The sequence below is a fragment of the Bubalus kerabau genome, chromosome 10 (assembly GCF_029407905.1).
Source record: "Bubalus kerabau isolate K-KA32 ecotype Philippines breed swamp buffalo chromosome 10, PCC_UOA_SB_1v2, whole genome shotgun sequence".
In the NCBI taxonomy this organism is placed as follows: Eukaryota; Metazoa; Chordata; class Mammalia; order Artiodactyla; family Bovidae; genus Bubalus; species Bubalus kerabau.
Window position 1 is genome coordinate 28,975,972 of NC_073633.1, and position 17,457 is coordinate 28,993,428.

Consider the following 17,457-nt stretch of genomic DNA (forward strand, 5'->3'; position numbering starts at 1 on the left):
GGTAACCAATACACACAGGTACCTAGAGAGAAATGTAAGAGTAGGTACGGGGAGGGAGGAGGGAGGAGGGAGGAGGGAAGAGGGAGGAGGGAGGAGGGAGGAGGGAGGAGGGAGGAGGGAGGAGGGAGAGGGGTTCGGGATGGGGAACAAGTGTATACCTGTGGCGGATTCATGTTGATGTATGGCAAAACCAACACAATATTGTAAAGTAATTAACCTCCAATTAAAATAAATAAATTTATATTTTAAAAAAGAAAAAAAATTACACAGTAAAAAAAAATTGCAATTTGAAGTAGAAAAAAAAAGAAAAGAAGAAATCGTAGGTTTTACTGAACAGCTGCAGCTGAACTCTTCAGATTCCTGTAACTGCTCCCTCCTCTTGCCACTTCAGTTCTTAAGAATTGTTTTCTTTAATTCACACTTTCTTGAAAATCCCTTTCTATCCTTTCTCAGCCATCAAGTTGCAAACAGAGTTAAGAATCATAATATTCACATCCAATGCATGTGATAAATCAGGAAATGGGCACTTTCACATCCTATAACTGAAGCACAATAAACTGTGGAAAATTCTGAAAGAGATGGAATACCAGACCACCTGACCTGCCTCTTGAGAAACCTGTATGCAGGTCAGGAAGCAACAGTTAGAACTGGACATGGAACAACAGACTGGTTCCAAATAGGAAAAGGAGTACATCAAGGCTGCATATTGTCACCCTGCTTATTTAACTTATGTACAGAGTATATCATGAGAAACACTGGGCTAGATGAAGCACAAGCTGGAATCAAGATTGCAGGGAGAAATCTCAATAACCTCAGATATGCAGATGACACCATCCTTATGGCAGAAAGTGGAGAAGAGCTAAAGAGTCTCTTGATGAAAGTGAAGGAAGAGAGTGAAAAAGTTGGCTTAAAGCTCAACATTCAGAAAACTAAGATCATGGCATCTGGTCCCATCATTTCATGCGAAATAGATGGGGGAACAGTGGAAGCAGTGTCAGACTTTATTTTGGGGGGCTCCAAAATCACTGCAGATGGTGACTGCAGCCATGAAATTAAAAGACGCTTACTCCTTGGAAGGAAAGTTATGACCAACCTAGACAGCATATTAAAAAGCAGAGACATTACTTTGCCAACAAAGGTCCATCTAGTCAAGGCTATGGTTTTTCATTTAGTCATGTATGGATGTGAGTGTTGGACTATAAAGAAAGCTGAATGCAGAAGAATTGATGCTTTTGAACTGTGGTGTTGGTGAAGACCCTTGAGAGTCCCTTGGACTGTGAGGAGATCCAACCAGTCCATTCTAAGGGAGATCAGTCCTGGGTGTTCATTGGAGGGACTGGTGTTGAAACTGAAATTCCAATACTTTGGCCACCTGATGCAAAGTGCTGACTCATTTGAAAAGACCCTGATGCTGGGAAAGATCGAGGGCAGGAAGAGAAGGGGACAACAGAGGATGAGATGGTTGGATGGCATCAGCAACACAATGGACATGCGTTTGGGTGGACTCCAGGAATTGGTAATGGACAGGGAGCCCTGGCATACTGCGGTTCATGGGGTTACAAAGAGTTGGACATGACTGAGCAACTGAACTGAACTGAACTGAAGTATAAGCTAAATAAGATTCATAGGTGCTATTTACATATCATTGGCCAGAAATTTCACTTGTCTGAGAATTTTTTAAGAAATAGCCTAATAAATACATTATGAAATTGCATATTGTATGCAACAAGGATATTTAAATATCCTTCAATACAAATATTCAATATGTTATGATAGATCTGTCTTATACTGTACAGTTGTCAAAAGAGTAAGTAGACTTATTTCTGACTTGCCAAGATTTTCTGGACTTTTTCAAACTGGTTATTTACATTTTAAATTAATTCTTGTTGGAGCATAGCTGATTTACAATGTTATGTTACTTTCTGCTGTATAGCAGAAATACTTTCAAACTGTTTAACTCTGGAGTTTTTATTTTTTTTAATTCTCATTTTATGTTGCCTGCAGCATTTATCTCAGAAATCCCTTTATCTTTAAACATGTTTAAGGCTCAGTTTCCTTACCTGAGGATAGATTAATATTACTTTGTGGGTTTTAGATTACAGAAGGAGTATCTAAAGTGCTGAGCAATGGACTTGGCATATGGTAGTGGTTCAATAAATGATAATAAGACTCTGATGTTGAAGATGAGAATGACAAAAAGACAGGTAGAAATAAGAATCTCATGATAATTTTCTGATCTATTCCACTGAAGACATTGGGCAGACTATAAAGTTATAAACCCAAAACATTAAAACTGAACAAAACCAGATGGTATGGATGAGAATACCTGTGTCTCTCTCCTTGAATCAGGAAGCTTCCACTTCTTATTCCCTTCTTTGTAAACCTCCCCTCTTCTACCCACAAAGGAGGAGTGAGGAGGGCTGATTCTGTCATTCAGAGTCCATTTATGAGTAGGAGATTGAAAAAAAAGTGAAAATGCTAATCGCTCATTCATGTCAACTCTTTGCAACCCCATGGCCAGCATCCTGCCAGGTTCCTCTGTCCACGGAATTCTCCAAACAAGCATACTAGAGTGAGTAGCCAATCCCTTCTCCAGGGGATCTTCTTGACCCAGGGATTGAACCCGTGTCTCCTGTACTGCAGGATTCTTTACCATCTGAGCCACCAGAGAAGCCCAGGAGATCAGTTCTCAGTCTAACTTAAAACATAGGACTCCAGAGTCCACTTATTCTGCTTATAGCTCCTGCATTTTGAAGTCATTGCCTACCTGTGATAATGCATTTCTATACAGGGCTAATTTAGTGCCCTGGGAATGGCTGCCTCTTCTTTCTATTTCAGCCCAGATGCCTGAAAAGTAAATCAACTCTTGGCCAATTTGAGGTGTGTCCTATCTTTCCACCTCATCCTTATAGGAATTCTGAGCTTGCTATTCTGGATTCAGAAAAAAGTTAGAAACTCTACTTAGGCATGAACATCAAACCCACCTTTCCTAGATGTAATCAGAGGAGCAGTGATGTTAGGTCCTGGAGGAAATTAGGTCCAGGGGTCAGCTAAAAGTCCTTCTTCACTTTCTGTTTGTATTAAGCCTATATATACAGCATCTTCAGGAATCTTCCCAGTGGTGAGCAGGGCAGGATTTGGCCATTCTTAGGTCCCTGACAATATCCCCATAGGATACTAAATCCCCATTTCAAATGGAAATATTTTAGTTGAATAATAATGAATATATGACATATCAAAACATGTAAGATGCAGCAAAAGCAGTACAGAAAACCCCTGACTTATGGTTTTCCAACTTTACAATGGTACAAAAATAATATGGATTCAGTAGAAACTGCACTTCTAATTTTGAACTTTGATCTTTTCATGGGCTAGTATGATGCTGTCTTTTAATGCTGAACATCAGCAGCAACTTGCAGCTCCCAGTCAGTGACTCGATCGCAAAGGTAAACAACCAATACACAACCATTCTGAACCTAGACAGCCACTCAGCTTTTCATCTTCAGCACAGTGCCAAATAAATTATACATGGTAGTCAGCATCAAATTATAAGATAGGCTTTCTATTAGATAATTTTGCCCAACTGTTGGCTAATATAAGTGTTCTGAACATGGGCTGAGTTATGATGTTCAGAGTTCAGGTGTATTAAATGAACTTTTGACTAAAGATATTATCAGCTTATGATCAGTTTTTAGCACATAACACCATTGTAAGTCAAGAAATACTTGTAATTAGAGACAAATTTATGAATTTAAATTATATTTGTCAGGAAAGAAGAAATGTTGAGAATTAATAGGCAAAGTTGCAACTCAAAGAACTAGAAAAAGTAGCAAGTTAAAATAAAAGAAAGTAAAGGTAGCAAATAATAAAACATAAGCAGAAAATAACACAGTTTATCAACCATCATAAGAGAAAAATAAATATATAAAGAACCCTTTATCTGTTAAACTAACTGAATCCATAATTTAAGGATTATTAAGTTTCTCCCATAAGGCTATGCTTACATGGCCTCACTATAGTGAACTTTCTGAAAATTATTTCTAAATAAATTCTAAATTAAAAACCCTGCACACATTTGTCTATAGGTAGAAAAGAAGCCATAAATTGCAAGTTACCTAATGACTCATTACAATCTTGACACCAAAATCTGACATTAACATGGAAAAGAAAAAGTTGAATACTAGTATCATTCAGGAAAATGGGGGGAAAGTGCTCAATAAAATAATAGCAAATCAATGTTTCATTTTGTAAAAAGGACAAAACAACATTCCAAAGAGCACTTAACTCTAGAAATGAAAGTTGGTTTCACATTTAAAAATCAATGTAAATAAATAAAGAATATTTATCAAAAACTCTATAATTAATAGTCACAGTGAAATAGTGAATGCTTTACCTCTGAGTTTGAGAATAAGAATTCCAGTCAACATTTTATAGGTGATCTTAGCCAGTTAAGTAGGACTTGCTACATCATTTGTGGGGTGCAGTTAAAATGAAAATGCAGAAAGCCAAGTGGGCTGGGGAGTCATCTCGTAGGACCACTGCCCAGACCCCAGACCTACTGAAGAGCTTTCAGTCAGTGAACACACAGAGGTGCTGGGTGAGTGGTCCCTGGAGAGGACACGGGAGCTCTACAGTTCCGCTCACAAACCTGACCCTACACGCCTCTGCCATCTGGATACTCACCTGTATCCTTTATCATAGCCTTTGATAATAAACAGGTGAAAATAAGTGGAATATTTCTCCTCGTTCTGTGAGTCACTCTAGTGAATTAATTGAGCCCAGGGTTTTGTTTTGTTTTGTCTTATCTTGTTTTGGGAATCTTCTATCTACAGTCTTTTGTTCAGAAGCACAGTTGATCCCTTGGGCTTGTGACTGTCATGCTTTTTTCAAGTAGAAAGTGTCAGAACTGACTAGAATGACAGGATACTCGGGTGGGATTGCAGAGAATTGCTTGGTGTGGGAAAAGCACATTTGTTGACCAGAAATGTTTTGTGTGAGTAGTAAAGGACTCATAGGAAAGAAGGACATAATAGGGCAGAACTGGGTTTTTCCCTACACAAGAAGGAAAAAAATCTGTTTGTTTTTTTTCCCTCACACACAGCTTTTTTCACAATAGCACAAAATTGTTATCAATCCAAACAACCCAAATATCTACTTCTGGGAGGATGGATAATTAAATTGTTAGATATTCATATAGAGGAACTCTACACATCAATTAAAAAAAAAAACAAATAAGACATAAGCAAAGTGACACCAATGAATTATTTTGAATGAAAAAAACCAGATATAATATATACTATGCATGTAGATATTAACAAGTGTAAAATTTCATTGAGTTCTAAGCTTCAGTTTTGTACACTCTATTATATGTGTTGTACCTCAGTTACAGAGAGAGAGAAGAGAAAGCCAAGGACCATTTTGAATGTTGAGATAAATGTCAGTGTCATCACCTGAGAATAAAAAGTGGTTCCTCTGGGGAGGCAAAAATAGACTATGTGGAAGAGTGAGAAAAAAAGACAGTGCTATTTGATTTTGTAAATAATTGAGAGTGTTATTTTGATTAAAAAAAGAAATTTTATTTTTAAAAAGGATGAGAAAGTGAGAATCTCAGATGAGACGAGGTTGAAAAATAATCATTGGCTTTATCACCACCAAAGCCACTGGTTTAAGTGACAGCTTCTCTCGGAGTAATGCTTACAGAAGTCAGGGTCAAGGAGGGGAGGACTGGACTTGAAGAAATGGAGACAGTAAGTCTATACAGTCAACTAATTTGATTGTTAAGGAGACTAGAAATGTAGTAATAGGGCTGGTGGAGATATGACCTTCGAGAATGTATTAAAATGGGAAAGATTCTCTTACAGACATGTGGCCAGATTATTATAAGAGAATGCCAAAACATTTATTTCAGGGAAGAAGGTACATTCCTGTGGCATCTTTTCAAGGGGCCCAAGACTGGAAACCAAGACTCCATACCACTACTATCCCTTTCGAATCTACACGAGGGAAGCTCTGGGCTGTTTAAAAGAGCAGACTGATCCATGGACACACAGGGGGGACTGTCTAGGATCCTGGACAGAATGCCCAGTAATCTCTGCTATCTGGCTGCGTCACAAGAGTTCGTTCTCCACAGGACCATTTGGGAAGAGGCTCTGGGTGCTCAGGAGGAAGGAAAACAGCAAAGACACCCTTATTCTAGAGCTCCAGCTTCAGGGTTTGGGTACAGTCTGCAGGTGCCTGGGGAGCATTGTGTTTCCACAGTGCAGAGGTAAGTGGCTGAGTCTTTGGGTTTGGGGGCTTCGATGTGTAGAGAACTTCCCTTCTTTAACAAGATGGCTCTCAGTCTTTCTTTCTGCTTCTCATCCCCAACTGAGTGAAGAAGGAAGAGGAGTTCCGGGCCCTTCCCAGGATCTTGTCTGTACCACTGTAGCCCTTTAAAACTGCTGGCAGTGTAGCTGCAGTTGAGAATGAGACCATTCCCCTCCTGGATTCTCAGGGTCTGAGGACTCTGCTCCACTTAGTCTTCACCACTCAACCCTGTTCAGGAAAACAAAATCAGAAACAATACAAAGCTTTCAGTTCAGCAGTACTTAAAAATTCCAACACAAGCCTGGGATGAGCAGTGTCTAAACTCCTCTCTCTCTCCTCCCCATCTTTGGGAAAATGTGCCCGTAGGGTCTCATCTCTTAACCTGCAACTTATATCCAAGCTGAGGCCACAAGACTATGAATGCACATTCCAGCATGTTCTCCATCCTGCCATCTCACTCTTGATGCAATCTTAATGATTCCAAATCTTCTCCCCTAAGGAGCTGCTCCTGTGTCTTAGTTCTCTAATGCACAGGAGAGCCTTTCTGTTCCGGGCTCAGCCAATCACGAGCAAATCCTCTAGTAGCTGTCATGCTTTTGACTTTTAAGGCACTGGAAAAATGAAAGGAATGGAATCACTGCCACCTGGTGGTCACAAACACAAACATCTCACAGGACCAACTATGCCACCCACAAAGACAAATATTGAGGGAAGGACATCTTTTATGTTGGTGGCCACAGTACATAAGAGGTCTAATGCAGTAATCAGAAAAGCCTTCTCTGCCTGCAATTTTAATCATGTCATTGTTCCTTGAATGTACTTTAAAGCTAAACTGCTACCAAGGGTTATAGGAGTTGAGCCCAAGCATCAGTGTAATGGGGCTTACCAGGTGGCACTACTGGTAAAGAACCCATCTGCCAGTGCAAGAGATGCAAGAGACATGGGTTCAGTCCCTGGGTCGGGAAGGTCCCCTGGAGGAGGGCATGGCAGTCCACTTCCATATTCTTGCCTGGAGAATCCCATGGACAGAGGAGCTTGGCAGGCTACAGTCAATGGGGTTACACAGAGTCGGACAAGACTGAAGGGACTCAGTAGCAGTGGCATTGGTGTAATGGATTGTGTTTCCCTCTACGGTACACAAGAATCTCAGCAGGTGAGACCTTAAAAAGACTAGAGTGCTGAGAGAAGCAGAGGGATAGAATAGTTGTGCATCTGACTGGAAACCTCTTTGACAGATAATTGGGAATATAAGTTAAGAAATCCATTTCTTCAAATAATTTTATGCCTGGCTTCAGGGACCAAGCATAACTAAAACTCAGGGTCAAGAACTCGATAGATCTTAGGAGGACAGAACAGGCGACCATGGCAGAGGGAAAGAAGAGGTCCCCAATGTAAACATCAGACAGGTCAGAAAGTCACAGGGCAGAGTGGGTAGCAGAAGATAAGTACAGCAAAACTAGCATTGCTTAATGTGCCTGGTTCTATGACACCCCGTTAGATTTTGTCACTGAACATGTGTCTATGCTGTGGAGTTGACCACCATTTATAGGAGCTTCTTAAGACTTGTCTGAATGGCACGCTCTGCCCCAACCCCATTAGCTTCAATGCGGAAAAAGAGCATCAGCTCTCAGCTGCACTGTTTTGATGTCACCTTATCCTTTACCCACTCAGTGACAAGAAAGAATAAGCAGCACAGAAGTTCTTACACTAACAGTGTTTGGAGTTTGTTGTTCTTGGACTTTTTATTTGAAAATTTGGTAATTTCTCAGTAATTTAAAAGTCACTGAACTAACATATCCATTTTAGCATCCTTTGATTTAATTCATTTTAACCACACTTAGCAAGCTCTCTTACAATCATATTTAGAAGGCAGCTTTTCTTTGTTTCTGAATGTGTATCTCAGAAAGAAGATGAGAAGGATAACTGCAAGATAAATGCAGGAGCTCTTTGTAGAATAGACACTAAATGAATCCAGGAGCTGGATGAGGGATGTGTAATGAAGCTCAAGAGATGATTTACAGTTGCAAACTTTATGAAAATTGCATGTCATTTTTAAAATACTTTTAATTTGAAATCACTATAGATTCATGGAAGTTTCCAAAAATGTACAAGGAGACTCTGTGTACTCTTTACCCGGTCTCCTCCATGGTATCTACACCAAGACGTTAACATTAGTAAAATCCACAGGTTTCAATTTTTAGATTTCCCCAGTTTTGCATGTAGTCGTGTGTGTGTGTGTGTGTGTGTGTAGCTCTATTCAATTTTACACATGTACAGATTCATGTATTCATGTATATCACATGTATAGGTTCATCACCACAATCAAGATGCACAACTGTTTCATCATAACAAGGTTTCCCTAGGCCATGCACACCTTTGTAGCCACACTGACCCCCTTCCCTAATCATTCACCCCAGACAATCACTAATCTGTTCTTCATCCATACAATTTTGTTGTTTAGTAATGTGGTAGAGTGGCCTCCCTGGTGGCTCAATGGTAAAAGAATCTGCCTGCCAAGGCGGGAAATGCAGGCTTACTCCTTGGGTCAGGAAGAGCCTCTGGAGAAGGAAATGGCAACCCACTCCAGTGTTCTTGCCTAGGAAATCTCTTGGAGAGAGGAGCCTGGCGGGAGTCCATGGGATTGCAAAGAGTCAGGCATGACTTATCGACTAACCACCACCAGTGCCCTAGAAATGGAACTATATAGAAGTAACCAATGAGATTTTTTTTCACTTAGTATAAGTAGTAAAATCATGAGATCTATCCAAGTTACTGTATGTGTCCAACTTGTTGGTCTTCTTATTTCTGAATAGTATTCCATGGTATAGATGCGCCACAGTTTGCTTAGCCGGTAACCCCTGAGGGACACTGGGTTTTTTCCACATTTCAGCTGCTGTGAATAAAGCTGTTATGAATATTCAGGCGCAAGTTTTTATGTGAATAAAATCTTTTATTTATTTAGAATAAGTGTTCAAATGTGTGATTGCATGTTTAGTTTCATGAGAAACTGCCAAGCTATTTTCCAGAATGCCCGTATCATTTTATATCTTCATCAGCAATTTGTGAATGATTGAGTTTTTCCCACATGTTTGCCAGAATTTAGTGTTATCACTATTTTTCATTTTAGCCCCACTGAGATTTGTGTAGTGATATTTCACTGTGGCTTTAATATGCATTTCTCTGATGGCTAATATTGTTGGACATCTTTCAGGTGCTGATTTGCAATCTGCATATCCCCTCTTTGGTGATACACCTGTTCGAATCCGTTGCCTGTTTTCTTCCCTCATAGCTCGGTTGGTAAAGAATACACCTGCAATGCGGGAGACCTAGGTTCGATCCCTGGGTTGGGAAGATCTACTGGAGAAGGGAAAGGCTACCCACTCCAGTATTCTGGCCTGGAGAATTCCATGGACTGTGTAGTCCAAGGGGTCGCAAAGAGTCAGACACGACTGAGCGACTTTCACTTTCACCCCCAGTTCTGTAACTTATCTTTTCATATTTTAACAGGGTCTTTTACGGAGGAAAGGTTTTTAATTTTGATTCAGTTTGGTGTGTGCATGTGTGTGTGAGTGTATCATGCTTTCAGTGTCAAATCTAAGATTTACTTAGCTGCAAGCCTGAAGTTTTTATCTTATGTTATTTTTTAAGAGTTGCACAGCTTTATATGTTAAATTTAAGCCCATGATCCATTTTGAGTTAACTTTTATAATGTATATATTGTTTAATATTTTTAAAGGGGCTGTGTCATCATCTTTGTTTCAGCCTTTACCTATTTGCTGTTATCAAGTAACTAGTTCAAAGCAACATAACCAAAATGTGGACTGAAGACTTCTCATAGGAGAGTGGAAAAAAATTTGTTCTTTGAGCCTGTGACTTTCCCTTTTTATACTTACTGTGATTTCTCTACCTAAAGAGTAAAGTTAAAACTGTAGTAAAAAGCCAAGCACTTCTGGATTCATAGCCTCTGAAATCCTCTCTCATGTATTATAGGGCAATGCTTTCTAGTATAGATTCAGAAAATGGTTACATCTATCTTATGATTGAAGATAACTGTAATCTCTTCTAAGATTCACATTTCTTTAACTTTAAAGTTCTCTGAGAAAAATGCCTCTCAGTCTTTAAGTCATCAAACTGAGCTAAAGTCAGAATCTCCTTTATTGTCTATAACTTCTTTCCTATAATTGAGCATGTGTTTCTTGAAGAAGATCTTTAATCTTTAAAAATTGTTCAAAGAATGAAAATTCCCTCTTTCTGTTATTACTTTTTGAGAAAATTACAGGCTTCCATGGACCTTGTTTTCACAGACAGCATTCCAAGGTCAAACAGCTCATTCTCCAAGGATGTAGTGATTCTTCTTTCTACTGTACCAGGGGCAGAGTCTTTTAAATACCATTTTTTAATACAAATATTGCAATTGAGGATAACACTTTCTAAAAATTTTCTTACGGGTCATGAATCCAGGAGTTTAAAATTGTTCTTGATCAAAATAAGTCAGCCCTTGAAAACAGAAACTAGAAAAACAGACAAGGCATTTTTCTTGTCTTAGGCTAGGACTCCCAGTTGTAGGAGTATTTATCCCTAAACTAGGTCTTTAGATTTGAAAGAAAAAATATACAAAGTGGCAGCAAAAGTCATGGCAATGGTAAAGGTAAATAGAAACAGATAGTTTGACACCATCCAGTTGTACTCATGGGCAATATCTAGTGTATGGAGAACACCTGTAATACAAGGTCATTTCCTTTGAACCCTAGAAACTAGGATGGAAAGGGAAAGTATTGGGACTCAAAGGGAACTAAGGTAGCTATGACTTTCTTTCAGTCTGGACCACTGCTCCCTCCTTGCCCACTATCATCCTTAGCTTAATAGGATTCATATCTTTAGCCACAGTAATATTTGAGGCTAAAATTCACAGATTAAAAAGTCTAGAGATGAAAGCAGAAAAGAGATAATACAGGGGTACATTAACATTGGCTGAAACCTAGGAGAATCACTGATAAGAGGGACTTCCAAGTTTACAAGAGAACAAGTCTATATACCTTACTATAGACTCACTCAGGTGATTAAGATGGCTCTGTCTATGCCAACAGGAGGGAGACCATTTAATTCAATTGCAAGCCTGAAAATAGTACCATATGAAGAAAATCTGTTCAAACAGAAAGGGAACTTATGACACATATAAACAGAATTATTCTTAAGGTGATGAGAAATGAACTACAAGAAATAATAGATCTGCAATTACCTAACAGCATCCAAAGGGTAGAAGCTCTACATCTGTTGATTTTATGAATTAATTATTCTTCAGTCAACCAATATTTAATGTGTAACCACTATGTGCTATGTACTGTGTAATGGACAATGCATTCATGTTTCCTGACCCTATGGAGCTCACGGTTATAGTCATAACAGAGACATTACTTTGCCAACAAAGGTCCATATAGTCAAAGCTATGATTTATCCAGTAGTCATGTATGGATGTGAGAGTTGGACCATAAAGAAGGCTGAGTGCCGAAGGACTGATGCTTTTGAAGTGTGGTGTTAGAGAAGACTCTTGAGAGTACCTTGGACTGCAAGGAGATCAAACCAGTCCATCCTGAAGGAAATCAGTCCTGAATATTCATTGGAAGGATTGATGCTGAAGCTGAAGCTCCAATACTTTGGCCACCTGATGTGAAGAACTAACTCATTGGAAAAGACCCTGATGCTGGGAAAGATTGAAGGAGAAGGGGATGACAGAGGATGATGGTTGGATGGCATCACTGAGTCAATGGACATGAGTTTGAGCAAGCTCTGGGAGATAGTGAAGGACAGGGAAGCCTGGTGTTCTGCAATCCATTGGGTTGCAAAGAGTTGGACATGACTGAGCTACTGAAAAATACAATACATAGTTATAGATATAGATGTAGATACATAAAAGCATATTAATTGCAACATCCCTTTTGTTTTGGGCTTTGAAGACAGCCTGCAATCCATGAGAACACATGGAGAGAGACCACAATACAAGCTTGAAGACACTTGCAAAACATTTATAAGCCCACTTTTTAACTTTCCTTAGCCTATTCTGCACAATAATGATATATGAGAAAACTGATAATTCACTAAAGAGTTAGAATAAATAGGGACTTCACAGGTGGTGCAGTGGCTAAGAGGCTGAACTCCCAATGCTAGGGACCTGGGTTTGACCCCAAACAGAGAATTAGATCCCATGTGCTGCAACTAAGAGCTGGCACAGCCAAATAAATTTTTAAAATATTAAAAATAAAAGAGAAAAAAGTGAAGCTGTGGTGGTACGTGTTTTTTCAATCTTCCTCAAGTTCGAGGAGATTCAAAGGATTGACTCAGAGAGTTTGAAATATTCCCCTGGAGTGTGGAGGATTTTGAAGCTCACGTTAGGTTGCAATGATAACTTCTCTCACTTTACTGTGGTAAAGAATCTGACTGCCAATGCAGGCGATGCGAGTTCAATCCCTGGGTTGGGAAAATTCCCTGGAGAAAGAAATTGCGACCCACTCCAGTATTCTTGCCTGGGAAATCCCATGGACAGAGGAGCCTGGAGGGCTACAGTCCATGGGATTGCAGAGTCAATTCTAGGATACATTTTTCTTCTTTCATGTGTTTGATTTATTCCTTGAAACTGCTTACATCTATTTTCTTCATTAAAAGTTGATCTCTAGATAACTTTACTTCCTTCTTTTCAACACGTTTTACAAAATTCAACACTTAACTAGTTAATTACTTGATGACTTGGCTATGTAAGTCTATTGTCTCTCTCTCTCATCTCTCTCCTTCACACACATGCACGTCACACACACACACACACACACACACACACACTCTTATACTTTCTTTTCTGGAAAGTTGCTCTTTATTGGGATCATTGTTATTTGTACAATAGGGATAGAAAATCCTTACACAAGGAAGAGTGTCTTCCTTTTTGGAATTCCAGATGAAAGCAAACCCACTAGGTTAATTCCCACCTAATATCACCCAATAGTGCAGAGACAGAACTCTTTAGGATGTTATGTGACAGCTACTCTGCACATCCGTGGTGCGGACATCCAAAACTGAAGTTAATTGGAGTTAATTGGGACTAAAGTATAAAGCAAAGCCTTCGTATAAAAGAATTTTGTGAAACAAGGAAAATATGACTGTTTAGTAATTGCAGAGTGAAAATGCTCTATTCTCCAGGGTCACAGAAATGAGCAGGGAGCCACATCAGAAAGATTTAATGGTAAACTCCTATTAAACTCCTGGGAGTCACCAAGAAAACCACCAAATACCTTTGTGTTTATTCCAGTATTGTTTACTACAATGAGTAAAACAATCTAAAAAGCTAGTAAAATGGAATTAGCCCAAAAGTATGATAAAATCACACATTGGAATATCACCATTAGAATGTGTGATGTTGACCTCTAAATAATGTTGTGAAATAATTATTTCACAATATACTGTCAGGTAAAAATTCAGACTAGAAATATCCTAGAAGGTATGAATCTCTAATAGAGTTTTTTTGACTAGTAAAATTGGTGAGTTATTTTGTTTTTAGCATTCCTTCTTTGCATATTCTATTTTCTACATTAAACATACATAACTTTGTAATCACACACAGGGAATGTGACCAGGTGATGAGGTTAGTTCTGAGCAAACTGTAGGGTTTCATTTCTCCTTGGGGTGAAGATCTGTGGTAACAGTTACTCTGTGTACATCATTCCAAGTCATTCATGGCACAGGTGAGGCAGGGCACAGGGAGGGTCCAAGAAGTGTCCTTTCAGAGATATTTCAGATCCACAATGATGGCCAGACTTAGCAATGCATAAGTATTTGTGCAGTGAACCTAAGACTCTGACAACTCAGATGCAGATTTAATCAAATACTATTGAATTTTTAAAGCCAGATTTCATACTTTAATAAAATCACTATTTAAAAGTTTAAAAAAAAATTTGGCAAACGATCTTCTACAATATAAAGAATTGAAGATAAAAGTATTTTTGATGAATGACACTTTGAAATATGCACTCTGAGCTAAAGATAGCATTTTCCTTACAGTGAGGTTTTCACTTTTAACCCCCCTACCTTTTCCTGACCTTACTGAGAATCTCACTAAGGTGTTCATAGCTGGGGACTCCACATGTTGATATCTGAGGTTTCTGTGGGGCTCCCTCAGGCAGCGGCATCACTGTGGTCTCTCAGAGCACAGAAATACACGGCTGAGTCCTCGAGCTGTGAGTCTGAGATGGTGAGGCTGATGGAACTCGTTGCTCTCTGGAAGGTCAAGAAATACCGATCTTTTGTTGTATTCAGCTCATTGTAAGAGTCCTGATGAATAAGGAAAATAATTTCCCCACTTGGTGGTTGCTTGTACCAGAATAAATAATAAGTATAGCTATTAGCTTCATATGCACAGTTCAAGGTTACATCCTCCTTCTCCAGCACAGAAATTTCTGACTGATTTTGAGTTACTTTCTGGGCCATGATGGATCCTAGAGAGAAGAAAAAAAAATTATATATATATATATATATATAGGCTGATTCTCCTGGTGGAACTCAGAGGGCTTCAAGGAACAAACAGAGGATTAACAGTTCTTTCTAATTCCTCTGCCAGTTAACCAACTCTCCTAAACCCCAACAGACAATAATAACCTGCGCTACCTCTACACATGGGAGCTGAGCAGAGCTGAGGCTGTTTGTGGTCATCCTTACCAGCCTTACCAAGGCAGACAGAGGCTATGACAGCTCTGAGCAGGCCAGGGAGCCCCATGCTGGACGTTCTTCCTCTGAGTGAAAGGCTCTGTGTTCTCTCTCAAATTCGGGTCAAGATGCCTGACCTGTGCCTGCCAGGGCACATGCACAGTGACTGAGCTGTGAGATGCTTCTGCATCAGAACAGGAAATGTAACTGGCTGAGATCAGTTTGCCTGTGTCATGCCATGGCTTGTGGATGTGGTTGGTGATTGTAACCTGCCTATTTAGACTTGAAAGTCACTTGGTCATATCTGACTCTTTGTGACTCCATGGACTATAGCCCACCAGGCTCTTCTGTCCATGGGATTCTCCAGGCAAGAATATTGGAGTGGGTTGCCATGCTGTAATTAAATTAACAGTTACATCAGGGCTGCATGCACATTCAGTCAATGCATCTAGGATAGACATACGTTTTGTGACAAAAACAATTTATTATGATTACGGTGAGCTCTGAGAACAAAGAGTCATCCATTTTTGTATAGCTCCTTTTTGGAGGGAGGGATCTGCAGCCCAAATCTACAGTGAAATAAGCTCGAAAGCTTTTCTTTCATACAGGAAGATAAAACTTTTTACTCTCAATCACCATAGCTTTTCTTCCTACAATCCAAGGCATGGGTTTCTGGGGAAATTTACACTGGATAAAGGTCCTGGTCTGTTTAATGCAATCATAGCAAGTTTTTGGGTGGGCAAAATTTGTCCAACTTTATGTGTCTAACAGTAATCAATAATGTGTGCTAAAATAATCTTGCTTTTAAATATCCACCCTATAGTCAAAATGAGGACAAGCTCACCAGACCATGCATTCTTATTTCCTTATATCAGAAATGTAGCCCTAGAGGCTGCGTGCACGACTCCTGAGCCCATGCGCTGCCACTACTGAAGCCCGTGTGCCTGGAGCCTGTGCTCTGCAACGAGTAGCCACCACACTGAGAAGCCCATGCACTGCAGTGAAGAGTGACCTCCACTCACTGAAACTGGAGAGAGCCTAAGTTCAGGAACAAAGACCCAGCTGAAGCAAAATTAAAATAAACAAATAAATAATAAAAGAAACATAGCCACTCAAAAGTCACAAACGCTTTTTCATCCCACGGCTGCAGAAGCTCCAGTTCAAAGGCTTTCACTGAAAACAGCCCCTCAATAGTGTTACGTCTCAGCCACATGCAGACTGGTATGTGATTTGCTTGGTACCTCTGTATTGGTTCATGATTATGATTCAGGTGATGCAGCTTTTAATCATCTATTTCTTTTCTCTAAATGAATTATTAATTCTGTGGCATCTAATATCCATCTTACATTATGAGAAAAATAGATTTTTTTTTTAAAAGTCAGTCTAGAGAAGAGAGCCATCTTTCTGGCTGAACAGGGGTGCTTCTGGGGATTGAAGCTTGGGTCTTCTTTAAGACTGACATCCACTGTATTATCCCTGCAGAGCAATTCCCAACCTCCTGGGTTTCTAGGATTAGACCTGAGCTTGATTGGTTTTCCTGAAAAACTCTAAATGTAAACTAAACTCTGATCAAGGAGAGAATATACCTCTTCCTGACTTCAGCCTCCTGCTCCCCTTGGGTTTGTGCTCAGCTCCCCCGCAGCCCTCTCTCACTGTGTCACTCAGAGCACAGTAGTACACGGCCGAGTCTGATGCTTGCACTGCCCGTTTCTGCAGGTGGAAGGAGCTGTCACTCCTAACAAGAGTGGCCTGAAAACCTTCATGCTCTACCTTCTTGTCTGCTGTTAAGCCCTTCAGGAGGAGTTGAGGAGCTTTGTTGAGACGCTGGACATACCAGAAAAGATAGAAATCTGAATACTTGGTCTGGTAAGTGCAGTTCAGGGTCATAAAAGCCCCCTCTGAGACAATCACTGGGCCTTCTGTCTGGTTCACTGAGTCACCATTGGTCCCTCCTACAAGAGAATCACTTTGTTATAGTAGAAATGTATAGGAGGAGTTTTCAGCCAGAGAAGAAAAATAAAACTTACCTGTTATCATAGGAAAATGAAAAATCATTTTAGGATAAAATGCTACTTACCAAGTATTAAGCAGATGACGAGAACTGAGTGAGTGGCAGAAAACATTCTGGCAACAGTCCTCTTTTCCTAGAAACATCAAATCTAACAAAGTTAGTCTCTGGCTGGATGTTACAGAAGCTCCTCACTCAGAAACTGGGAACCCCTTTCTGCACAGCAGCAGTCATCTGTCTTGTGGCTACAGAGTAGGCAAGTCAAACCAGCTCCTGAATACAATGAGGAACCGCATCTGAAGGAAGCCCCGCCCTCTGGTGGTGATCTTAAAGATTACACCACAGTCATATCTGACCTCAGTTCAGTTCAGTCGCTCAGTCGTGTCCAATTCTCTGCGACCCCATGGACAGCAGCAGGCCAGGCTTCCTTGTCCAACACCAGCTCCCGGAGCTTGCTC

The 17,457-nt window shown here is 39.9% G+C and overlaps 2 gene segments (V, D, J or C); both read right to left on the reverse strand.

Moving 5' to 3' along the window:
* Positions 1-14,463: 14,463 nt before the first annotated feature.
* LOC129621999 (T cell receptor alpha variable 19-like) lies at positions 14,464-15,061 on the reverse strand. The segment is given in 2 exon segments: positions 14,464-14,783; positions 15,013-15,061. Coding segments are annotated over 2 exon segments (369 nt in total).
* A 1,499-nt stretch (positions 15,062-16,560) lies between these two features.
* Positions 16,561-17,114, reverse strand: LOC129622000 (T cell receptor alpha variable 18-like). The segment is given in 2 exon segments: positions 16,561-16,943; positions 17,069-17,114. Coding segments are annotated over 2 exon segments (429 nt in total).
* Positions 17,115-17,457: the final 343 nt, after the last annotated feature.